Raw genomic sequence first — 25,304 nt, forward strand, 5'->3', positions numbered from 1 at the left:
AGTTTTAAGCAAGAAAGAAGTAGACAATGTGTATATTTCGAAAATAATAGACAAGATTGGTTGAATTAAGATATAACAACAACAACGACAACAAGACATAAGATTGTTACAGCAAAACAAAAAGAGATGTTCCTAAACAAAAAGTACATAAAAAGGTTTTTTGCAAATTAATACATGTTGTTTCAACTGAGATTCTTGAAGTAACACTGAGAAATCCTGATTGTTGAAATTTGATGCAGAGACTGGGATCTTCGAATATCGGGTTCACTGATTCTGATCATAACCATAAACTTGATGCTGCATCAACCCGGAGTTACCCATACTAGACATGTTCTGATCACAACCATAAAACTGCTTCTGCGTCAACTGATTCAGCCCATAGTTATTCACAGATTCTTGTACTGCTTTTGTGTTTGAGACGCAAGGATGTTGAAAGCTGCTGCTGCTATTGATGTTAGCCATACTACACATGTTCTGATCATAGCCATAAAACTCCTTCTGATTCATCCCAAAGTTGTTTACAGATTCTTGTACCCCCGAGTAATGTTTTGTCTTTGAGACGCAAGGATGTTGGAAACTGTTGTTGGTGATGTCACTCATGGATATGTTGTGATCATAATCAGAGAGCTCATGCTTCATTAACTGATTCTTCAACTGAGATTCTTGAAGTAGCGCTGAGAAATCCTGACTGAGATTTGATGCAGAGACAGGGATCTGAGAGAGAGTATTATCTCCATGGTTATACATAAAGAGCGAGAACTGTCTAGGATTAGGGTTCAAAGATTGGGTCTGATGATTCTGAGAGGATGATGAAGCTAAACTCTGATGATGATGATGATCGAGTAGTTTGTGTTTGTCGTGTGACTCAAGAAGAAATCGAAGCCTTTGTTGGGACGTAGAGAGATTGAGTTCCAAGGACTGAATCAATTGGGAGATTTGGTCGGGAGAGTAGTGATCAGCGATTGGATACTTCAATACATCCACATTCTTCTTCGGACTCGGACTCGTCTTCATCCTCTTGTTCGGATTCGGATTCTCCTCAAGGAACTCAGAAAGATGTGTGCGTTTTTTGCCTCTCAATGATTCGTCTAGCCGACTGTACCTCATAGCCATGTTTCTCACCTTCTCTTTCTCGTTTGGAAACGTTTTTAGGTCTCCTTGAGGTCCGTAGTATATAACGCACACATCAATTTCACACAAGATAGACAGTTGTTCCGCTTTCCTAAAGATTGTTAGCAGTCTATTGTTCAAACTCGTTGAAGTTAGGGAGTAAGAAGAAGACGAAGGAGACGAAGAGGGTCGCATAGTGATTCTTGGGCGTTGTGAAAAAGCAACAAAAAGAAAGATGATGAACAAACATGAAAGTGAGAAATATTTATAGAGCTAGGGTTTTATTTTTTTCACTCTCTATCGCTCATTGCGAAAAAGGAAATTTTACTTTTTTTCGTTTTCTTACACGCTCCCTTCGTTAATGAGATTAGAGATTTCCGTATCTTGCATATCTGGCATAGATTGCATATCTGACATAGATTGCGTAATTAATAATTAGCCGTTGGTTTTGATTACAAAAAAAAAGAAATATTTACTTTGAAAAAAAATCTCATGTATTCCGATTAAAACAATGAGATTTTGATCTTTGATCTTCGCATATATAATAATTATGCCTTTGATGCACAAATCACCACTTCTTCTTACTAGCACCCGTTACATTAACAACAACAACACTTTGGTCAAGCTCACTTTAGGAACACAACTTTGTCTTGGTAAGTCTCCTTTGAGGGAGGTTTGTCTTCCCCCCCTGCTTAAGAGTTTCCGATCCTCCACATGTACAGTTTGGTTTTCAGAGTGATGTGATGCTTGAGGGAGGTTTTGTCTTCCCCCTGCTTAAGAGTCTCATCTGTCTAATTAGCTCATTCATATGCTTCTCAGAAGAAATAATGAAATCTTCCATGCAGCTGCTATTGGAGGTCTTAAACAGATTCAAGTTGATGATTCCAGAAACAATGAAGAAGAATGTAAACTCTCTGATCCCTTTTCTTCTCTTTACAACCTTCTCATGCAAATTTTGAAACTTCTTTTTGGTTATAAATCTTGTTTCAGCTGCTAAGAAAAAGAAAATGTTGGAAGAGATAGAACGTGAATTTGAAGGTACTTCAAGATTCTATCAATGATCTCTCCTAAGTAAAGAAAGTATGAGTTGAAATTTGATTCCACCTTCTTTGTTCTGCAGAAGCACACAGAGGTAATAGAGGAAATGCTGATAAAGAAGAACGTAAGAAACAAAAACCAAAAATCTTTCTGTCTCAGACAATTTTCTAATACAGATCTTGTTCTCACAGCTGCAAAGAAACAGAGCGGCTCTGTTATACCAGAGGTTCTTGGACTTGGACACTCAGGTGTTTGCGGCTGTTTTAAACAAGAAAATGCTGGTTTGAAACAAGACGAAGATGCTTCGATCGTTATACCAACAAATATAGCATAGAAGAGAGCCTCTCTGAAGAATCTGCAATCAAGGTTTTTTTTTTCAGACCTTTTCTTGAACAACAAGAAAGGGATCAGAATCACAATCTCATAAGTCTGATTACTTTGTTTTCGTGATTTAGCAGGGAACAGAGACTTCTAGTCTCACCGCTTCTTTGACTCAACTCGTTGAAAATCACAGGAAAGAGAAGGAATCTCCACTCGGACACAGAGTTCTCACTTCTTCCACAAGCGAATCATCTGCTACATTAGAGACTGTAGAAACCCTAAGAGCTAACCTGAAAGAGCTTCGCGGCTTAACCGCTAGTGAGCTTGTAACTTTATAATAATGAAAACTTTCAATATATAAATGTTTCACTCTATAACCTTTTACATTGCCTTGTCTATGAAGTAATTTTTCTTTTGAGCATCTTTAATGTATGGATACTTTGAAACATACAGTAGTTTACAAAGAGATCGTGCATAACAAAGTCATCAAGTCAAATTTTCAACTATGAAGTAACTTGGGTAACTAAATAACTAATTCTTTTGTAGAATATTCCTACTTGTAACTAGCTATGAGGTAACATTAGGAAAAAGGATTGTACTTTTTTTCTTAATCATTAACATGATTTTTATTCATAAACAGAATTAGAAAATAGCATAGGGCATACATACATGTATTATTATACAGTTTATGTTCTATACTGTAATAAAAAAATAACATCTATAAAAATTTATGTAGTTTACTTAAATAAATATCCACCACTTTTACATGGTTGTTAATTTCAAAAACATAAAAAATTATGCTCTAATATTATAACTAATTTTTTTTTGTTGTCTACTGTAAAAAAAAGCCAGTACTATAGATTAGTAAACATTTTATCCATGGAATTTAAAACTTTAAAACTATGTTGCTAATAAAATTAGAATCAGGTCGCGACTACGTCGTTTTGGTTTTAGTTATATACTTCAAGGCCCAAGCCCAGTCAAAATTAGGCCGGTTTAAAGAGATTTCAATGTAATTAAGGAGCGGAAAGTATAATTAAGAAATGAAAAGGAAACATGTGGAGACAATTAATTACAAGGAAATTAAGAACTAAGAAGAAGAAGAAGCACACACTCGTCTCTCTCTCTGCTTCAGCTCTGATCTCTGAAGAAGAAGACTACTGAATACGAAAGTAAGCTTCTCTTTCTCCTCTCTTCTTCTTCGTCACTATTTTTTTTTTTGCTTTTTTTTCCTCCGGTGAAGATCATTGACTTCAAGCTTCGTGTTGATTCTTCGCTTTATAATCACAGATTGATGCAAATTCGCGTTTAATTAGCTGCGTATTTTTTTGCTATTTCGTACTTGGGAAGCTGAAACACTGAAGAATCTGCGAATCCAAGTCCGTAGTAACTCAGCTTCTGGTAAGTGTAACTGACCGATCGATTTTGATTTTGATTTTGAAAATTTTAAAATCCTTTGTAATCTGATATAAGTTGTGGAGTTTTCACCAGATTTAGTACCTAAATGTAGGTCCGGAGATTAGTTTAGATCTGAATTTTAACTAGCCTATAGTTCTTTCTGATATCAGGTTTTTGGAGATTAGAGTTTACTGAACTGTAAACTAATTACTTGATTTCGTTTTCTAGGTTGTGGTGTTGTGGCGGTTTGATTTCTACTCTATTTTGTGGCTTATATGATGCTCGCATTGAGATTATAGCTTTGAAATCATGGAGGAGGTTCGGTTATCGCCGCTGAGACAGACAAGCGTTAAGTCTTCGTTGTCAGGGAGGTCTACTCCAAGAGGTTCACCTAGAGTACATTCTGGTAGGACTCCGCGTAGAGTTCACGGGGGAGGAGGAGCGGTTCAGTGGTTTCGTAGTAGCCGACTGGTTTATTGGCTGCTTTTGATTACTCTTTGGACGTATCTTGGATTTTATGTTCAGTCTAGGTGGGCGCATGATAATGAAAACAAAGTTGAGTTTTTACGGTTTGGAGGGAGGCTGAGGAAGGATGCTTTATATGTGGAGACGAATAATAAAGGAATGGGTGGTGTTGTTGCTGATGAGAATTCTGATGCTTTGGTGAATGTTACCAGTAAGGATGATGCTAGTTTGAATAAGAGGACGGATGTTAGTCTGATCAAGAAAGATGATGGGGCTTCTCGACGGAGTTTGAGTTCCAAGCAGAAGACGAAAAAAGCTGGCCGGACTTCACGTAGTAAGATCCGTAGTAAGCAGAAGGTGAGTAAAGAGGTACTTGAGACTAAAGTTTTGGAAGATGAGCAAGATCCACAACTTCCAATGACTAATGCTACTTATGGTAAGCTTCTTGGTCCCTTTGGATCATTAGAGGATAGAGTTCTAGAATGGAGCCCACATAGACGGTCTGGGACTTGCGACCGGAAATCAGATTTTAAACGCTTTGTTTGGTCAAGGAGATTTGTCCTGGTATTCCACGAGCTGTCTATGACTGGCGCTCCAATCTCAATGATGGAGCTGGCTTCAGAGCTTTTGAGCTGTGGTGCAACAGTCTCTGCAGTTGTTCTGAGCAGGAGGGGTGGATTGATGCAAGAGCTCAATAGGAGAAGAATCAAAGTGGTTGAAGACAAAGGAGAACTCAGCTTCAAGACCGCCATGAAAGCAGATTTGGTCATTGCAGGATCAGCAGTATGTACCTCATGGATAGGTAAAGAATTCATTATGTGAGTTATGAACTGTACTAAGTTACTATCAAAGGAAATCAAAACCTAATTATTGTACTTCCATTCATTGCAGATCAATACATGAATCATTTTCCAGCCGGTGGAAGTCAGATAGCTTGGTGGATAATGGAAAACCGACGAGAATACTTTGATCGAGCGAAGCCAGTACTTGACCGAGTGAAGATGCTGATCTTCTTATCTGAATCACAGAGTAGACAATGGTTAACATGGTGCGAGGAGGAGCATATAAAGCTTAGATCACAACCAGTGATTGTTCCACTCTCTGTAAATGATGAGTTAGCTTTTGTAGCTGGGATTCCTTCCTCACTCAACACACCAACGCTTTCTCCAGAGAAAATGAGGGAGAAGAGACAAATATTGCGCGAATCAGTGAGAGCAGAGTTAGGTTTAACAGATACAGATATGCTTGTGATGTCTCTTAGCAGCATAAATCCAGGAAAAGGACAACTTCTTCTCCTTGAATCTGTTGCCTTAGCACTTGCTGAGAGAGAACAAGAAGCTCTAAGGAATCATAGAGGCATCATTAGGAAAGAAAAGATTGGTCACTCCAGTAAGCATCGTTTAAGAGGTTCATCTAGACAGATGAAAAGCGTTTCTCTCACACTTGACAATGGCGTAAGAAGACAGAAGCAAGAACTTAAAGTTCTTCTAGGATCAGTGGGTTCGAAGAGCAACAAAGTCGGATACGTTAAAGAGATGTTAAGCTTCTTATCAAACAACGGAAACTTATCTAAGTCAGTTATGTGGACTCCAGCAACAACTCGTGTTGCTTCTTTATACTCTGCAGCAGATGTCTACGTTACAAACTCTCAGGTAATCTTTTTAAGACTTCAAAAAATATTATTGGATATACAGTTTTCCACAGAAGCTTAGTATATGTTAGGTTTGATTTCGGCGTAACCATTTCGATTTTGTTCGGTTAATTTTAAACCTTTTCTTTAACAGGGAGTTGGTGAAACATTTGGGAGAGTGACAATCGAAGCAATGGCTTATGGACTTGCAGTGGTGGGAACAGACGCAGGAGGAACCAAAGAGATGGTGCAACACAACGTGACTGGTCTACTTCACTCGATGGGACGACCAGGTAACAAGGAGTTGGCTCATAATCTCTTGTTTCTACTTAGAAATCCAGACACAAGGCTACAATTGGGGAGTGAAGGACGCAAAAAGGTTGAGAAAATGTACATGAAGCAACATATGTACCAGCGATTCGTTGACGTTCTTGTCAAATGCATGAGACCATAAACACTTTATAATTCATCACAAAATTAATGTGTAAAAAGAAAACGAAAATTTCTTCCTAATTCTTTTTAGTGTTTTTCATGCTTTATTCTTTTGCAGTTATTGGATTTTGGGGAACTTATATCGTAGAATCTTGATTAATATCTACTTACACGCATTGATTTTCAACTTTTATCATATCTACTGCGTTAGTAAGTTTTAGTTGGCAAAACAAACTCTGGCGACTCTATCTATTTACAAACATCAATGTTAGATTCGTCCATATTGATACACTTGCTAAGCCATCGATTGGACAGCTTCATAAAACAGAATCTCTAGTCGAACCTTCCTTTCTCCAAAGAAATTGATCACATCATTCCAGTCACCAACATCCTATAGCATCACAAAACGGTGTCAATCATGTCTGCCCTATCTAAATTCTCAATTTAACTCATGGAAGGCAAAGGGAAACTGTTTTGTCTTACCTCTCCTGCTAAAGATTCTCGTTTGAGATTGACCCACCGGTTATTTTCATAAGCTACACAAATGTGTTCTTCATCTTCACCACAACCAACCTGCATAACCTAGGTTCATACTGTAACAGATAGATACAGAAGAACAATATGACAAACATTTGTGAACCTGTTTCAGATTTTACCATTGATACAAGTCGGTAGTTAGTGTTTGGCTCTAAGCCTACGTATAGCCTGCTGATATCCATCTCACAGTCGAAAGCCTTTGTTGTTTCAGATATTTCTTTTTCAGTTTCACTCTTCTTCCATTCTAACACTGATGTTGCAGATCCACAAAACACCAACAAAGTGTTATTATAAGCATTATAAATGAGATAAAAACATAAGATCACAATCATGGTTGTCAAAACTTACCGATTGTGAAGATAGGTGGACATCTGCTTATAATGTGATGAACAAAGTTTGACTCTCCACAACCTCCTTGTTCAGTGTCACATGACTTTTGATATTCCATGCAAATCACCCTAAGTATGTCCACAAAACTTATACTCTCAAGAGCACACTGCATATATTTAAGCACATAACAGCTTTATAAGAGGATGTACCAGTTTCTGCAGGAAAGCTAAAGAGAGAAATAAACGAAACATACCTTGAGTTGTCTGATTGAATCTGCAGCCATAACAAGAACAGGAGAACTTTGCTCTGGATAATTTGTAATCCTTCTGCATTTTCGACAACTCATTCTTTCATTCCCCACCAACGTGAAAAGGCGAGTGACCATACTTTCTCTTTCTGGAATTTTCCAGCAACACCAAAACTCAAGGATGGCCACAACTACCTTAGCAGCATCACTAGACTGCAAAAAGTAAAACATAGGAAAGTTTAGAATAACAATTTCACTTATGGACAAAAAGAAATTGATATACAGTTCTTCGAAAGCATATCTTCTCCACACAAACCATGGAAATAACTTCTTCTACAGAAGTAAGTAAGTCGCTCAATAGAAAACTGTAGACTCCCTCATTTTTTATCTCCTCTGACACCAAAGCAGTAAATACATCTTGTAGTGAAGAAGGAATTTGTTGTTCCAAGTGCGCTTGAAATGGTTGCATATTGTTCATCAAATCTACTTTGAGAACCTTAATGTTCCAGAGAGCCTGCAATACCACATGTTTTTGTGAACTTATCAAAAGGACGTGAAGAGATATCGAATGAGTTAAATCAGAAGAGGAGAGTTTAGGTATTAAATCTTGTTTTGATTTGGCAACCAATTTACCTTCAGCGTCATGTCAAAAGCTGAACTGTATATGGCTGCAGCACCTTCAAGTGTTGACCCTGAATGTGCCGAAAATGAATCTTCTCCAAGCATGTTTGTATCTTGAAGATGGCGAATGAAAGAATAATAATTATGCATCTCAAAAACAATACGATTCAAATTATCAGTCAATTCAGAAAGCTTTTAATCAACCAGGGTCATCTTGAGTAGCGTCCTCTTGATTTTGAGTATTGGAAGAAATTTCCAATCGACCCCTCTCACTTGCAAGAGCATCTTCTTGTTCCATAGAATCTTCTTCCACCGATGGAGATGTACTTTCCGGTTCAAGGTTGACAGAAGGCTTACTGTACATGTAAAACTCGTTTGCTCAGAGAAAACTCGAAACAGTTCATTAGCATGCAAAAATGAATCCAAAAGTACTTACCGTTCAACAGTCTTATCGTGGGTGCAAGGCTTGCTCGTTGAAGTTCTCTGTTACACCATGAGCACCACTCATTCTTATAAGCAATTTGAGAAGAAATAATGAATAGGTATTATATACACAAAGCAGAAAAGTGGAAGCCTAAAAGTATGGAAACAAAATCCAAATGGATGATATGCTATCCCCAATAAGATAAAAACCGTTATTGACCTGTTCAGAGAACTTAAACCGATATTGCTAGTAATAGTTTAGAACTTGAAAGACCTTGTTTTTTTTATCATTCTTTTTCTTTGACTGTGACTTCTTCACCTCCTCGAGTAAAAGATCTACTGCTACTGCATCTGCCTTGGCTTTGGATTCCATATTTAGAATCTTATTCTAGATGAGAAGAGACATCAAAACATATAAGAAACGATATAAAGGCCAAATAGGACTTGAAATGAAAGCTGTATGTATATAACCAACCAGTAAGAAGGGTTTCATCAGTTGAAGAATATAGGTGCGGTTGTCATAAACACAAAGCCTGACGAGATTGTTTAGCAAACTTTTCCTTGAATTATCAATCAACAAAATCTTTGCATCGATTAGAAGAACCTGCAAGTCATGTAGATAATTTATTAAGCTAAGTATGTTATTCTGTTGTTAATGAAGAATATTGGAGGCATGAATGAACCTTGTGGGTGACCATTGATTTCAGAAGTCCTATGGACTTCAACACTTTATCGTCACTAAGAATTTTCTGCTCACGTATAAGACTCAAGCAGTCTTCTAAATCGGGGACATCAAATGTTGGATGCAATGCTCCTTCCAAAACATCTCGTACTGCACACAAGAACAGTTTTGAAGTGAGGGAATCTTCAGGGACTCTTTCTTCACACCTCTCGCATACAAGCCATGCATATCTGATCCACTGATCTTCCTGCAGATTCTTTCTCCGTTCATCTTCGCTCATACATATGTTCTCGATCACCGTAAGAGCTGCTTCATAATCAAAGACCAGTGCTTTCTTTGCATATTTGGTTCCCAAATTCCGACATGTGAACTGAACAGCTCTGAGAACAGCTACCCACATATCAATGTTCTGCTCCCTGATAGATCTGAAAAAGGTCTTATCTAATGAATAGTTTTCAGTTAACCAAGATACGATATCATCTCCCTGAACATGTGCCTTGACGTAGTAAACATTGGGATCAAAAACATTGATTTTCGTATCCTCAGTTAACGGAGTATTATTGCTTTTCAGCAGTCTTCTATCCAGAAGCAGATACGAAAACTGAGGGTCAAAGTCGATCTTTTCTTTAACCCGAGTTCGGCCCAAGACACTGTCTACTGCTCTGGAAACCAGATATGTACCATCATCCCTTTCACGCTTTATGTTATTCAGAAACTCCAGGATATGATTGAGTTCATTACATTCAAGAAAACAGATACTCTGAGGTGTTTCCAGTAGGCGAGATTCGACAAGACTCTGATGCTTAACCGGAAAACGCATCAACCAGTCTCGAACGCTACATGAGAATGTTTTACGGTCACAAAGCGACACAAGGATCAATTTGATTTCCTTGAGTAACTTACGACGCTCTTCATCTTCAGCTAAAGGCCATTCTTCAGACTATCCATTCTTACATTTAGCTGCAAACGATTTCACATAAGCGAGCTCATTCTTGATCATCTCAACGGCAGCTAGTGCATCCACTGGTTCCCAACCTCCAACAGAAATCTTACGAGTCCAGTCCTTCCCTATTCTCTGGACTCTATCCTTTGGCACAAAATCTGCAGCATGTTCTTTCTCAAGATGATTCTTACAATCTTCAGCCCTCGAGAAGTGATTCGAACAACACATCCAGAATGTCCATATCATGTCTTTCCTTGCAGAAGCAAGAACTTGCTCCAAAGCAACTCCTCCTTCTCTGGAAATTTCCACAACTTGACCCAAAACAAAAGTTTTAAGATTTGCAATGCTTACTTTCATAAAGTCCCTTTTGACCTTAACATCCAACCCCAGCCAAAACGTCCTCAACCGTTTAACCAAATCCTCACGCGGGTGTGGGTCTGGACTTTTCTTTGACTCCAAAAGTTTTGTTTCCATAATAGAACCAACTAGAGCCTCGGGAGAAGCGATCTTGGACTCTGCATCTTTGATTACACTCAACATTCCCTTATGTTTTTCCCTCAACTGTATGAACTTAGCAACAGAATCGGAGTCATCTGGGAGAGTAAGAGATAAAGCTTGTTTTGCTTTCTTCAAACACTTCTTGTAATACGATACCGAGCCAAGCATCCTGGCCAACTTGTGGAGTGATTTTGCACAAAATGAAAATAACCTATCATCTAACGAGTAGCACTCTAGGGTTCCCAAAACGTAAGTCAATTCCACATTAGGTTCCTCTGTTTCTTTCGCTAGACGTAAGAATATTTCACCTTGTTGGAGACGAAGGAGCCATGCGTCTTGATCTTCCCAATGGACACGAGCCAAATCTTCAAGTATCTCCATGGCCTTGTTGTATTCTCCTTTAGCGATGTGATCTTCAGCATCTTTGTAGGGTTTGCCTTCCGTGAAAGAAGAAGAAGAAGACTCCATAGTACACGACTCTCAAAGCTTTCTTTGGGTTTTTTTTTGGTTTCTTGCTTCAGAGAGAAGTAAGCGGGGAAATATAACAGAAACTGTATCGAAAGAAGCTGGATTTTTTTATAACGTGAGAGACACGTGACCCAGTTTTGACCATTGGGGAATTGTGTCGAACACCTTGTGTGCAACGTCCGTAGTACACTCGGCTGCTTCGATTTTGTAGTTAATTCCATGGACAGATTAACAAAAGAATTTGTGTAAAGCTTTGCATAATTTTGCATAAGATTTGAATATAGTAAAATGGTCTTCATCTTTCTTGGGGATTAAAAAAAAATCGCACTTGAAATAATCAGATACAAAAAAGAGATTTCTTTTTTTTTTTTTTTTTTTTTTTTGGATCAAAACAAAAAAGAGCTTAGAATCAATCAAATATAGCTTTGGGACCTTTAATAATAATAAATTAAGATCATGGATTCATTGGGACCTAAAATAATAAATAATTGGTTAAATATACAAGTTTAGAAATAAAAAAAAATCACGCAAACCTTAAAATTATTTGATATTTTGCAATTTGCAACAACTTTTATCATGAACTAGGATAGTAACTGCGCTACGCTGCGAGTTGTTTTTGTATTTTTTGTTTTAATTATTTTTAAGATAATTTTTGTATGATGTTTGTAATTAAAAATCATTATTAATCTAGTTTTTGACAAATTCTATTGGTAATATTTTGTTTTTAGTTTTTGTTATTATTTGTTTCTGATTATTTTTACTTTATTATTATAATGAAATTATAGACTAAAATCAATTTTGTTTTTTCTTGTATTATGATGCATTGGAGCACCATCATTAGTGTTAGTTTTTCCATCATAGCTCATAAAACCTATGAACTATTATAATCAATCCTAAATTTTCAAATATAGCAACATGTATAGGAAGAAATTTAAACAGTTCTTCCTTATATAGGTTATGAGCACAATCACTATTAAAAAGTAACAATGCTTGGAATATACTCTATATGCAAATGCAACAAAAATAAACTAACAACTTGATTAGTTTTTATACACATCGTACATAATGGGTATGTGCAGGATTTTTTGTAAGATGTGTTTAAAACTAATCAAGTAAATAATATTTTGGTGTTTTAGTCCCTAACACTTAACAAACTAATGTTATTTACTCTAGAATCATGTCCCTTACTTATTTTTCTTTTGAGAGAATCAAGAGGATTAGTAGCTCTATTGGAGAGTTTATACGAAACTGTTTTGAGTAATATTTTTTGTGAATATTTTATGAAGAAACTGATATAAGACATATATAAATGGGAAGACACTGGTACTCACCTTTATTGCCTTCTCACGAAATCTGGGTTCGAACTCAGTCTTTCTCTAAGACAAACGTATAATTTGTAATGTTGTAAAAAAATGATATATATTACTTTATAAAATGATGAATGTATTCGTCTATGTTTTTTTTCTTATGTTTTTAGTGTATGTGTATAACTTTTTAAAGATAATTATTTTTTTACAGATAATTAATTTGTCTTTATATTGTAATATATATATGTGTGTATATTTTCATCGACTATCACACTTAATAAAACCTTTTATATGTACTTGGAATGGAATATACAAATTTAAGATGATTTAAGATTTATAAATTTTTATTTGCTCCCATTTTAGCAGTTTTATTTTACTATTTTATTACAAATGCATGCATTAATAAATACACGTTACATATATTAGTTTTTTTTTTACATATATTAGTTTTAGACAGTAAATATATTGTAAAGTCTCTACATGTTTGCATTTATGAATAATAGTTACAAAAAGTCCCTGCATATATTTTGTATGCATTCGTATAGAAAATATTTCACGTAATGTTTCTAAACTCTTAACGTCGTCATACCACTTAAATGTTTCATTGCATTTGTCTAAAAATCATATGCAGCTTCTAAAACAAAGCATTGTAAAATCTTCTAGGCCGAAAATTTATATAAATGCCCTTAAATAAACTTTATTATGAGAAGGGAACATTGTGCTTTGTGCATTCCCAAAACTCATGTTAACATGGCAAAGCCAAAATCATTTTCAAGAAAATTAAATTTAAAAGACTAAAACTTTATCTGCAGAAATTAAGAACAAATAATAATAAAAAAAATAATTCCAATTCTTTGAATGACCAACTAATTCCACAACAGTGGTCTAACATAATATTATGCAAGTTAAACTATAATTAGGAACAAAACTAATACCAAACAAAATAGGAACAATAGTCTAACTCTGATCAGTACACTAAGATTTGTTTTAATAGGCTGTGTAAACATCATCAAGAGACAAAGACTAATATCTGGCATGCCTTCAATCTTATCTCTCAATGAAAAATCCAGATCATTCTTCCATCATCAAACTCTTCTTTTGAAAGCCCTCTGACCTGAAAATATATAATTTCTTATCATGAGATGTAAGAAAACCAATCAACAATACGGAAGAAACAAGTCATCATGCTTTTAAAATATAGCCTTTTGATCTAAAATTAGGTCACGAAACAATTAAAAAAAAAACAACATATTTGAGAGCAATCTTTTAAAGTTTTGGAATTTCTTCATGTAATCGAGATTTGGTTCTTCAAATCTCTGTGTTCATCGCCCAAATTGTCGCTTCCTCTGTTTTTATAATATTCCTCACAATATTCCATTTACAAAAAAAAACAAATTCACAAAAAATGAGACGAAAACTAAAAAAAAATGAAGCTTTCTTCTTTTTGTGTCGGATACTGCAGAAGCTTGAACTATAGGCTTCACTGTGAGGGTTTTCAGAGACCAAGCACGGCGGTCGATGGAGTTGTTGCCGCGTATGTTCGATGGCGCGTCCTTATTTTTTAGAACTTAGGTCAAATGCCCTCATTCATGGCTCGTGGCATTTCTCTACACATTCACATATTTATAATTTTATACAACTACATGAAACACACCAAACCAAATCGATACATGTGAAAAGTTCAAGTTTAGATGTGATTTATTCTTCATGGGCCAACTAAATATATTAACTCTTATAGATTTTCTAACATTTAATTTCTTATGTTCTTTAATAGAAGAACAATTTTGGGTTCACCTCTAAGGTGAACTCTTATATTCACACTCTCTAAGTTTAACCAATCATTGTGCCATGTCATATACCATTTAGAGGATAATTAAAATTAAACAAATTAACTAAATTTGGAAAATAAAATCATTAACAGAAAAGATAAATTTTGCTAAACAACCTTAACGGCGTCGCCGTTAGAGGAAACATGAATACATGGGACAGAGTCACAGAGACACGGTGATTCTCATTCTCAAAGGCATCGACTGCCACAAATTGAAGCACATCTGGAAGAAGATGAAGAGAAATTTGATGATACCATTGTGGAGGCTCGTGACATTGACTTGATCATGACTTAAACTGGGGTTTCGCACAGCAAAGAAGGGTTAAGGCGCTCAAGGGTCACAATGAAGACATTGTAAGTGCAATAGTGGAACTCAATACTTGAGAGGTAATCTCTCTTCCTCATTCACTTGCAGATTGTTTTCAAATAGTTTTGAATTTGTCAGAAAATAGTATATATCATTGTTGTCCTTTCGGGTATCTATTCTCATCTGTTTGTTATGATGCTTATGCAGTATCTAACTTCTAATGTGTTTAAAAAACGACAATGTATTGGAGAAAAAAATGAAAATTGGATGAAACAAATTTTAGGACTTCGAAACCCGTTAACAAAATTAATCTTTTTTTGTTAATGATTTTCTTTTCTTAATTTACTTAATTTGTTTAATTTTTAATTTTCTTTTAAATGGTATATGACATGGCATAATGATTGGTTAAAACTAAAAAGGGTGAATATAAGGGTTTTCACCAAAAATTGTTCTTAATAATAATTGGTTATTATTGGAATAGAATGATGAGCTGTATTAAGTAAAATATTTTCATTGGTTACCTGTTTTAATTGATGTGTCATCTCCATAATGCTTCTCAATGATGATGTGTCATGCTCTGGAGAGAAACATTCAAGTTTTATTGTATTGATTATTTTTATAATAATTGATTGAATTGTTTTTAGTTATTCAGTAATGAATTTTTTTTAAAAAAATATATTTTTTGTGATTTTAATTCAAAACGGATTATAGTATCTAGAAAAGTATAGTTTGTGGATTTTTTTTTTTTTGAAAAAGAGAAGAAACTATTTAGTTTTGTTGTTTTCAATATCGCAAAGACACACAATCTTGGTCACGCTTGAATTGAGAACAAATTATGCTTAATTTATAAAATTTAAGATAAAATAAAAACAAATGTTTCTCAAACTTTCCTATACCTACTCAAATAATTTTTAACTAACGGTTTACTAAAAACAGTTTTCGTTACAAGTAAAATTTAGGAAATATATATTTTGAAGTTTCAAACTCAAAAATATATTCATTGTTGATTATTGGTTCAATTGAAATTTAACTAAATATATTGCAGCATAAAACTAACTAGTACAAGAAAAATTACTAAACATAAATATATATTTACCTAAAATCATAGCGTTTTAATTTACATAGACATACAATTCGATTAATCGTTTCAAATCAACAAAAAAAAACTCTTTCCATCGTCGATCGAAAACTCAAAATTTAAGAACGACTATTTGTTGAGTCTGAATGAATCTGCCACAGTAAAATTCCAACCTTGATCATCAAGCTGAAGTACTAAAATGATAATCACGAATACCAATTATAAAGAAACAACCTAAGCTAACCAGTCAATAAGCAAAGCATGATCATGAAACTAACAATCTGTGCCAAGAAAACAAGTCATCAAGCTACAAGCTAAGCTAACCAGTCATTAAGCAAAACATGATCATGAAGCTACCAATCTATGCCAAGGAACCATTCATCAAGCTACAAGATAAGCTAACAATCTGTTCCAAGAAACCCAGCCATCAAGCTACAAGATAAGCTAACCAGTCATCAAGCAAAACATTATCATGAAGCTACAAGCTAATCGGTCAATTTAACAAGAAGACAAGTTGCATGGAAACCTTTATTTTAAGCCATTGTGCAAACTGCTCAGTATGGTTTTTCCATAACAAAGTTTCATTTTTAGCACATCGAGCATCATTAGCTTGTAATTCTTCCAAATGCATCCTGATTTTACATTAAACAACAGTTTTGAGAATGAAATTATAATAATAAATTAATAATTAGTAGATGAAACATAAAGGCTTACCTCTTACTCGACATAAGGATCCAAAGATGCCATGTTCATTAGCACATAGCAATGTGCAGTGTCTCTATCTTTATCTGATAGGGTAACTTATATACCCTTCTTCAGAGGTTGACCTTCAACCACGCTTTTATCAGCTTCAATATCTTCATTGTGATTAACTGTTTCTTAAACTGGTACTGAATCTTTAAAGAACTCTAAACAAAATGCAACGCATAATCCAGCTAAATACCCCTCAGCCATACATGCTTATGGCCTTGCATGATTCTTAACAAAAGGCTTAAGTGTTTTCATGTACCTATAACTCAGTCAAGAAATGAATATTAGTTGAACATAATTGCAGGAAATACATATATTGAAGCAAATGAGTACATCAAACCTTTTGAAGGGATACATCCAGCAGATGTTTCTCCAGATGTTTTTCCCTCAGAGTCGGTTGATATATCATGATTTTTAGGTGTTTTTAGCCATGATATAAGTCTTGATTATAGAGGCTGCAAATGGTTGTACTTTTCAACCTGGTTGAATGAGTTGAACGTGCTTTCCAACTTTATTCAGCCAAAAACTCACCATTTAAGATAAATATGTTTCCAACCCAGATTTATTGGGTCCCACCTTGTGACTGGAAAATATCACTTTTTGGCTGAAAATTGTTCAACCAGATTATAGGAGATGAACAGATTGAACGAGATGGAAAACTAAAAAAAAATAATATTTATTCAATTTACATATTTAAATTAATATTTTTGACTTTTAAAAAATATCATTTAACAAAACAATCGTCATAATCTAGATTGTTCGATAATCTAGGAAAGTCAAAGATTGTTAGTTTAAAAATCAATTTTTAAAAATTACATTTATATTTTTTAATTATTATATATATATCTATATAATTTTGAAATATGTAACAAACAATCGTTTGTTAACTATTTTTTTTTTGTTTTTTGCAAATTTTTTCTCATTATTTAATGCTCAATATTAAACTAATAATTTAAATTAGCATTATTTGTTACAAATAAAAGATATTCTAGTACGCAAAATCAGCTCAATTTTAAACTTTTTCGAATAATTAATATTTTTATTGATTAAAATCAAAAGTCAAATCAGATCCTATATATACATAACTCATCACGATTTATCTTCAGGAAAAAATAATTATGAGCTAAACACCTTTTTCCATAAACAATTGTAGCCATGAGTGAAAGGTATATTTCTCTACGTATTTCTTATATTTAAATATATAATTTAGTTATATATATAGTTTCATATATTATTATAGATAAATTATTAATATTATATTTTTGTATTCAGCTATTCAACTTAATGGTCACCATTTAGCATACTAATTTATTTCTCTGCAGTTTTTTCAGCTCGTTCAGTTTCTTCAACTTATTTTGATGGTTCAGCTCATTTTTATTCAGCCCATCATTATTCAACCTATTCAGCTGTTTCAGTTTGTTAATCACCAATTGCACCCAGAGTCTTTCTGGTATTTTTAGAGTCTTTTGAGTCTTTATAGGATTTAACATGGATGAGAGCATAATGGAGCTAAATAGGAGGATTTGGAGCAGAATCAAGCATTGAGGCTGAAGTTGCAAAGTTGGGAGACAAATTTAGAGAGTGCATCGATCGACACAGTATATGCATCAATCGATGCTAGGCCAAATACGAAATCGGAAGTTTTCCTCACAAGTTTTGAAGATTTACAAATCTGCCCCAAAGTCTTCCATATTTGCATCATTAGTCCCTGGACGTGTTTAGGAATATAAATAGGATTTTTATGGTCATTGTTTAGACCTAAGTTTTATTTTTCCCTGCAACTTTTGAGAGCAAAACCCTGTGAGAGATTTTAGAGAGTTTTGGAGAGCAGAATCAAGACTCATACAGAGAAGATTCAGAACTCCTTTTCTTCTTCTTTTAATCTCTTAATGCTATCTATTTTATTCATGATTTGTGTTCATACAATTATGTCAGAGTAGATCTGCTTGTTAGGTTTAGGGTTTCTCATTATGGATTTCATGGATTGTTAGATCTGTTAATTTATGATTCATTATCTTTCTTGTTCTTCACCATAGGTTGTTTTTAATGCTAGATCATTGATTAGTCATCTGGATTTAGATCTTAGGATTATTAATTGATATGAGAATATAATTGATTTTCCTGATAAAACCTTTGGTCAGCAAAATTACTTTTTGCAAAAAATTTGAATTAGTGATTTTGTGAACTTATCTAAACCTGATTTTATTGCTGGTTTTTAACTTGAATTTTGCAAAGAGATTTGGATTTTTAGGTTTTAAAACTTAGATAATATTTGCAGTGAGAACTGATTTATTTTACAATTGTGTTTAGAGTTCAAGAACGGTGCTTAATTGTTGAATCTTGCTTACTTAATTAATTGATCTGATTTTCCATGATTTCCTGAGAATTTCCCTAGGCCTAGCGTTTAATCCTTCTGAATTTTACAACTCTTTATTTTCTGTTTTTGCATTGCTATTTAATTAAAATATTTTTGTTTAGCATAATTAAAAGATTATTAAATCTATTGTGTGAATCTAGAGTTCTTGTGGATTCGATCCCTAAGTACTACAATTGACCTCTTAATTTGAGAGAGTAGCTTTAGGGTAAATTTGAGCATATCAAATTTTGGCGTCATTGCCGGAGACTCTTTTGATTCACCATTAGATCAAAGTCTTTGATTTTGTCTAAATTTTTTCTTTTTCTGTTTTACTCACACGCTTTTTTTTCTTTTCTCTTGTGTGTTTCAGGTACATGCCTAAGCCTAGCACCAGAAAAAATCCTACTGGTCCGGTTGTTAAGCTTACAAACCAAGAGTTAGGACAACTAGAGCGTGATAACACAAAAACAGCCAAATCAGCGAAGATGGCCAATCTAATCATATTGAGACCTGATGAGGCTGGGGTTTTGAAGGATCAAGAGGGTAATGTGCGCAACGAACGTGGCCAAAAACTTGATGCTGAAGGCCAGGTTATTCAAGAAGAACTCGTTGTGGCCGATGGGAATGCAGATGGCGTTGATCGACGCAACGATGGCATCGATCGACGCAACCAGGAAGGCATCGATCGTCACAATGCTGGTGTCGATCGATGCAATGCCAGAGCCGATGCGGAGAATGTTCAGAGGCGACAGGACAACAATGGAGAACTTGTCAAGACTCTTGCGGACTTCAACAGGCCAGACTTATTCTATGAGAACCGCTCCGCAATTGTCCCTCCTCCATTCCCAAGGAATGACTTTGAGCTGAAGCCTGCCTACTTCGCTCTTGTTGGACAAAGGCCATTCCAGAACTTGCCAAATGAGAAGCCTCTATACCACATAGAGCACTTTGAGGATATAGTTACAAGCATCAAGGCTAATGGAGTCACAGAAGACTATCTCTACTGCAAGCTTTTCCCATACTCTCTTGCTGGGGAAGCTTCTCATTGACTAAGGCAGCTGAAACCAGGATCTCTGACAACCTGGCATGACATCAAGGTGGCATTCTTGAACTACTTCTATGATGATGCGAAGTCTGATGAGCTGAGGATTAAGCTCTCTACCTTTAGACAAGGACCTGCTGAATCTTACAAAGCTGCTTGGGTAAGATTCAAAGCATACTAGAGGGACTGTCCACATTATGGGTTTTCAGAGGTGCAGTTGATTAGTATCTTCTTCAGTGGTATTGATTGGAGGTATCAGATGGCTTTGGATGCTGCTAGTGATGGGAACTTCAAGACAAGGTACCCAGATGATGCTGAGAAGTTAATAGAAAGGCTAGCATCAAGCAACAGTACTAAGAATGCAGATTTAGAGCGGAAAAGAGCATATGAAGACCATGATTCAAATCAGTTTGCTACGGTGAATGCTAAGTTGGATACAGTGCATAACCTTCTTGTTGGAAAGAAGTCAGTCTATTTTGCTGAAGATGTTGAGATTTTTGAGCTAAAGCAGAGAATGCAAATTTTTTTAATAGAAAAGTGTGTTAAAATACAAAATCTTTTTATTAAAAAAAAATATGGGCCCGTGTCCCACCCCCTTTTGACTGTAGATCCGCCTGTACGCACATTTCTTCAGCTTGTCGGTGTCGACGTGGATACACGTGATCAAAACATATTCTCATTTGCCTATCATGTGAATAAAAAAATATTAAAATAACATTTCTTTTAAGAAATATATAGAAAACGATATTTTCAGTCACAATTGATCTGAAACAGATAAATAAATATATGGAAGACATCTAAAGCAGAGTATATGAGAGCCAGTCACTCGTGGAGCCTAAATGGAAGGGTTTTTGTCTCTCGTAAACAGGATTGTGTTGCTTCTTCTTGTAGCTTCGTCTGGACTTGGAAAATGCTGCCATGCTTACAGTTACAGCAGGAGTGATTTCCCGGAAGGTTTCGTTTTCGGAGCCGGGATATCTGCTTATCAGGTAACCAAGCAATCCCATCCCTTCTTCTCTGTTTCTTTTCTTCTTCTTCTCGATTGTCTTTTAAGTTTTTTTGGTTTCTTCTTAAAGTGGGAAGGAGCTGTTAACGAAGACGGGAGGAAGCCTAGCGTTTGGGATACTTTCCTTCACTCTGGTAAGCTTTTTTTTTTCTTTCTTTCCATTATCTTTTTCTATGTTTTGGTCTTTAATTGCACTTTGGTCTGAGGGAGGGTGGGTATTCCGGTTTACAGTTCACTTTTCCGGTTTTACGGTTTTATGAAAACTGAAACCATTTAAAAACTGTATTTTATTCGATTTGGTTAAGTTTGGTTTTATGGTTGTACGATATCTATATTAACATTTTTGAAGTACATTTTGTGTTATGCCCTTTAAGTTTTACTTATTTAAAATTTTCTTTACAACATTAACCCTTCAAAAATTTCTAAAATTATTATCACGACAGATTTTGTTTCCTAAATTTATTAACATTTTTTAAGTACGTTTGGTGTTTTACCATTGAAGTTATATATATTAAAAAAATTATTTACAAATTTTATCCCTAAAAACTTTCCAAAAATAACATCATTTCAGATTTTGTTTCCTAAATATTTTACATTTCATTCTAACCAAAAATAAAAAAACAGCAATCAATATTATGTAGAGAAATAAACTATGATATATTTTCCATTTTATTTTCCAAACCTGTGAGTTTTGATTCTTAACGTAAGAAGAATTTCGATTCTTAATTATTAAATATTATAATTAATATATATATATATATATATATATATATATATATAAATTTAGTAAAATTTAAAATATTACGAATATGTAAAATTAAAAAAAAATTAAAATACTATATAATGTGGTTATAAAAAGGACATGTTGGAATTAATAAAATATTATTAAATATGTGCTAACACGGGTTAAATCCTTATTTTATTATTTGCCAACAATATTAATATTATAATATCTGACATATAAAATCAATTTGTTTTACCTAAGATTGTGTAAAATAATTAATTCATTAGGAAAAATGTGAGTTAATCATATCATATAAATGAATTATTATGTATTTAGATCCCTTATTTTTTGTTATAATAATTAAAAATCGAAATAGAATCTCAAACACTAAACAAAACAAACTAAATATAATAAACAAATGGTCATATAGTATATTACATGTTAAAAAATTAATATAAACATTTAGTCGCACAAGCAGCCGAAAAATTAGGTTATTTCTCTATTTATAAAACATCCAATATTTAACAAATAAATAGAATATAATATATAAATAATTATAAAACTATATGCACACGGTGTACCGCGGGTTAAAATCTAGTATTGCTTAAAAAAAAAAAAACCAACCAAAAACCATATGCAATTCTGTTTTGGTTTGCTTTGGTGACTTTAAAAAAAAAAACAACATTGCATAAAATTAGCTTCTTTTTAATTTGTCAAACAAAATTAGCAGCTCTATGCTTAGAGAATAAGGTTCTCTTCAAGTACTTTAAGAAGAAAAATACATTTGATTTTTTGTCTTTGATCTATATCATCTTCTGTTTTATCTCCTTTGCTCCAATACACTTGGCAGGTAACATGGATAACGGAGACATAGCTTGTGATGGATACCACAAGTACAAGGTTCGTTCTCTTTTATATACATGTTATTTATATATATTCACCAAACGAAATACAAAAGATTTTTTTTTTCTGACACTGCAGGAAGATGTGAAGCTTATGGCCGAAACTGGCTTACATGCATTCAGATTCTCCATCTCTTGGTCTAGGCTTATTCTCAGTAAGTCTTCTTTAAGTATGACCTTTTTTCCTTACTTTACTCCAAAAGATCAACTTAATGAGCTCTTGTCTCATTAGATGGAAGAGGTTCCATAAACCCGAAAGGTCTACAGTTCTACAAGAACTTCATCCAAGAACTTGTGAGACATGGTAATTCTAAACCGACTTTAAACTCTTCTACTGCGGAAGTAGACTTTGCTTTTTACTTCATATTAACTAGACTATATGCAATTTTACTGCAGGAATTGAGCCACATGTTACACTTTGTCATTACGATCATCCTCAGTATCTCGAGGATGACTATGGAGGATGGAACAACCGCAGAATCATGTAGAGCGCAAGCATTTTAATTTACTTTGCTTCCACTTTCACATGATGCTACAAAGAGTTACCTGAAAAATGAAAAGCTTCTTCTTGTTATTTTGTCATATCGCAGCAAAGACTTCACTGCTTATGCAGATGTTTGCTTCAGAGAGTTTGGGCGCTACGTCAAATTCTGGACCACGATCAACGAGGCTAATATATTCACTATTGGAGGTTACAACGATGGGAGTTCACCGCCTGGTCGTTGCTCCTTCCCGGACAGAAACTGCTTGTTAGGGAACTCTTCCACTGAAACATATATCGTCGGCCATAACTTGTTGCTTGCGCACGCCTCTGTTTCAAGACTATATAAGCAAAAGTACAAGGTAATAATATCTGTTTTTTAGATAACTCTCTCTTGAATGTGAGACTTGATTACAAAGGAGTAAGGTATTATATATATATATATATGTAATGTGCAGGATATACAAGGAGGTTCCGTAGGCTTTAGCTTATTTGCAATAAATTTTACTCCTTCGACAAGCTCCAAGGATGATGAAATCGCAACGCAAAGAGCCAATGATTTCTACCTAGGATGGTGAGTCATGCACAGACAAACTTAGGCAACATATATATCCAAAAAAAAACATATTTTTTAAGCTTAAAAATAAAAATAAAACTTCTATTCTTGAAAACTCAGGATGCTTGAGCCGGTTATATACGGAGACTATCCTGATGCGATGAGAAAAACCGTTGGATCAAGACTGCCAGTTTTTTCAGAGGAAGAATCAGAACAAGTTAAAGGCTCATCTGACTTCATGGGAATTATTCACTATATTACGGCTTCTGTGAGAAACAACGAAATGAACCCATCACTTTCAGAAATCAAAGATTTTACCTCAGACTCGGGCGTATCTATTAATAGTAGGAGCCAAAAAACTCAATCTATAGAATATATATATATCTTTGCTCTTTAATCCTATGATATTTTGCATTAGCTAATCATTTTTTTTTCTTTTTATTGCTTGGGAGACAGTTTCTTCTCTGAAGGTAAGAGTTTCGAGGCTACTAAATTCAGATGCAATGCGCCTAGTATTAACTACTTATACAACTAAGTCTTCCCAATACTTTTTTCACTAGTTGTTTTTGTTTTTGTTTTTGTTAGGACAAGTATGTTGGTTCTCCATGGGCTATGGAAGGCATCCTGGAGTATATAAAGCAGCGCTATGGCAATCCTCCTGTCTACATTCTTGAGAATGGTCTCTCTCTCTCTCGCTCCCTCTGTCTTCTCTCTTGTGTTTGTCTTAGTCTATTTAATTATCTTGCCAATGCAAACAAATATAGGTAAAAACATGAAACAAGATTTGGAACTGCAACAGAAGGACACACCAAGGATTGAGTATTTAGATGCTTACATTGGTGCAGTGCTGAAAGCCGTTAGGTAAGTAAAAGTGTTTCATAATGCATCTTGCCATCTCTGCTCTTATCGGTGTATGAAAGATACAAAAGACATGACTACATGTAGGAATGGATCAGACACGAGAGGCTACTTCGTATGGTCATTTATGGATTTGTACGAGTTACGAACCGGATATGAGAATAGTCTCGGATTGTACTCTGTCAACTTCAGCGACCCCCAACGCAAGAGATCTCCCAAACTCTCTGCCCATTGGTACTCTGGTTTTCTCAAGGGCAAAACCACCTTTCTTGGTTCCCAAGGCAGCATGCAATCGATGAGCAACTTCTCGTCTTCCTCCTAGTACCACGGTTGCTGTTAAATATGATATATCCGGTTCAGTATATAGATAGATTCTTTCACAAAAAAAGATCATTAAAGTTGTGTGATAAGAGCCAAATAATTCAGCTTCAAACTCGTACCGAAACATTTGATATAAGAAAGATATTTAAGCAAAAGCTTCCCTTTAACCCAAATCTCTCTTTGTCAATTAGGTTAATTGTTGGCGCTTGAGGCTGAGAATTAGGTTAACCCAACTCTCTCTCTGTACTCGTCCTTGAATGTCCATGATTTACAAAAATATATGTGTTTTAAACAGTAGCGGTACTCTGTTTCCTCGATAAAACATTATGTGGTACGTGAAAAGATTGTTCTCCGAACTTGTTGAAAAAATGCACCCACCCTTACATTGACAACATGTAATCACTCTATTGGAAGAAGTGTAAAGCATCATGTAAAGGTATAGAGATCTTAACACACATTTCTGTTTGGAAACACGCCAAGCAAACACTTTTCTACTCAATCTTATTAAACAATATTAATTGGTTACAAGATTGAATCTAAGCTATCTTCTTTCTCCTATCTAAACACTCTCCTAGGGTAGATCTAAAAGAAGAATAACACTCACCTTCTTAGCTTTATCTGTTAGCCTTGAAGTTTACAATCTCA

The 25,304-nt window shown here is 34.7% G+C and overlaps 2 protein-coding genes, 1 non-coding gene and 2 pseudogenes across 6 annotated transcripts; 2 read left to right on the forward strand and 3 right to left on the reverse strand.

Annotated features, from left to right (window-relative positions):
• Positions 1 to 35: 35 nt before the first annotated feature.
• On the reverse strand, positions 36 to 1,311 carry LOC104759977 (agamous-like MADS-box protein AGL75 pseudogene; annotated as a pseudogene).
• A 2,183-nt stretch (positions 1,312 to 3,494) lies between these two features.
• Positions 3,495 to 6,581, forward strand: LOC104758566 (uncharacterized). The gene is made up of 5 exons (XM_087494434.1): positions 3,495 to 3,641; positions 3,760 to 3,870; positions 4,096 to 5,134; positions 5,224 to 5,984; positions 6,117 to 6,581. The coding sequence occupies exons 3-5, from the start codon at positions 4,177 to 4,179 to the stop codon at positions 6,414 to 6,416; spliced, it is 2,019 nt and encodes a 672-aa protein (XP_087350560.1). The 5' UTR covers positions 3,495 to 3,641; positions 3,760 to 3,870; positions 4,096 to 4,176; the 3' UTR covers positions 6,417 to 6,581.
• Positions 6,571 to 11,291, reverse strand: LOC104758565 (uncharacterized; annotated as a pseudogene). The gene is made up of 13 exons (XR_015586391.1): positions 9,236 to 11,291; positions 9,028 to 9,156; positions 8,827 to 8,940; positions 8,566 to 8,612; positions 8,334 to 8,485; positions 8,142 to 8,242; positions 7,825 to 8,022; positions 7,644 to 7,721; positions 7,515 to 7,587; positions 7,280 to 7,345; positions 7,051 to 7,181; positions 6,878 to 6,967; positions 6,571 to 6,785 (listed from the first exon to the last, which is right to left on the reverse strand). The product of XR_015586391.1 is annotated as an uncharacterized LOC104758565 (transcript).
• Positions 11,292 to 19,908: 8,617 nt separating this feature from the next.
• On the reverse strand, positions 19,909 to 20,015 carry LOC147924846 (small nucleolar RNA R71). Its single transcript, XR_015587953.1, has one exon. It is a non-coding gene; the product is annotated as a small nucleolar RNA R71 (small nucleolar RNA).
• A 551-nt stretch (positions 20,016 to 20,566) lies between these two features.
• LOC104758567 (beta-glucosidase 1-like) lies at positions 20,567 to 24,814 on the forward strand. 3 transcript variants are annotated; one of them, XR_015586388.1, is made up of 12 exons: positions 20,567 to 20,800; positions 20,888 to 20,951; positions 22,392 to 22,441; positions 22,523 to 22,598; positions 22,676 to 22,747; positions 22,840 to 22,927; positions 23,034 to 23,286; positions 23,383 to 23,498; positions 23,601 to 23,824; positions 24,041 to 24,159; positions 24,245 to 24,341; positions 24,426 to 24,814. XR_015586388.1 is itself a non-coding variant. In XM_087494435.1 (12 exons), the coding sequence occupies exons 1-12, from the start codon at positions 20,651 to 20,653 to the stop codon at positions 24,658 to 24,660; spliced, it is 1,539 nt and encodes a 512-aa protein (XP_087350561.1). In that variant the 5' UTR covers positions 20,567 to 20,650; the 3' UTR covers positions 24,661 to 24,814. The 3 variants fall into 3 exon arrangements, 1 of the variants encoding a protein (XP_087350561.1); XM_087494435.1 differs by having other exon boundaries at positions 23,601 to 23,847; positions 24,069 to 24,159; XR_015586387.1 differs by lacking the exon at positions 24,426 to 24,814 and having other exon boundaries at positions 23,937 to 24,159; positions 24,245 to 24,300.
• Positions 24,815 to 25,304: the final 490 nt, after the last annotated feature.

Source organism: Camelina sativa, chromosome 17, assembly GCF_030686135.1.
Source record: "Camelina sativa cultivar CO46 ecotype springtype chromosome 17, ASM3068613v1".
Taxonomy (NCBI): Eukaryota; Viridiplantae; Streptophyta; class Magnoliopsida; order Brassicales; family Brassicaceae; genus Camelina; species Camelina sativa.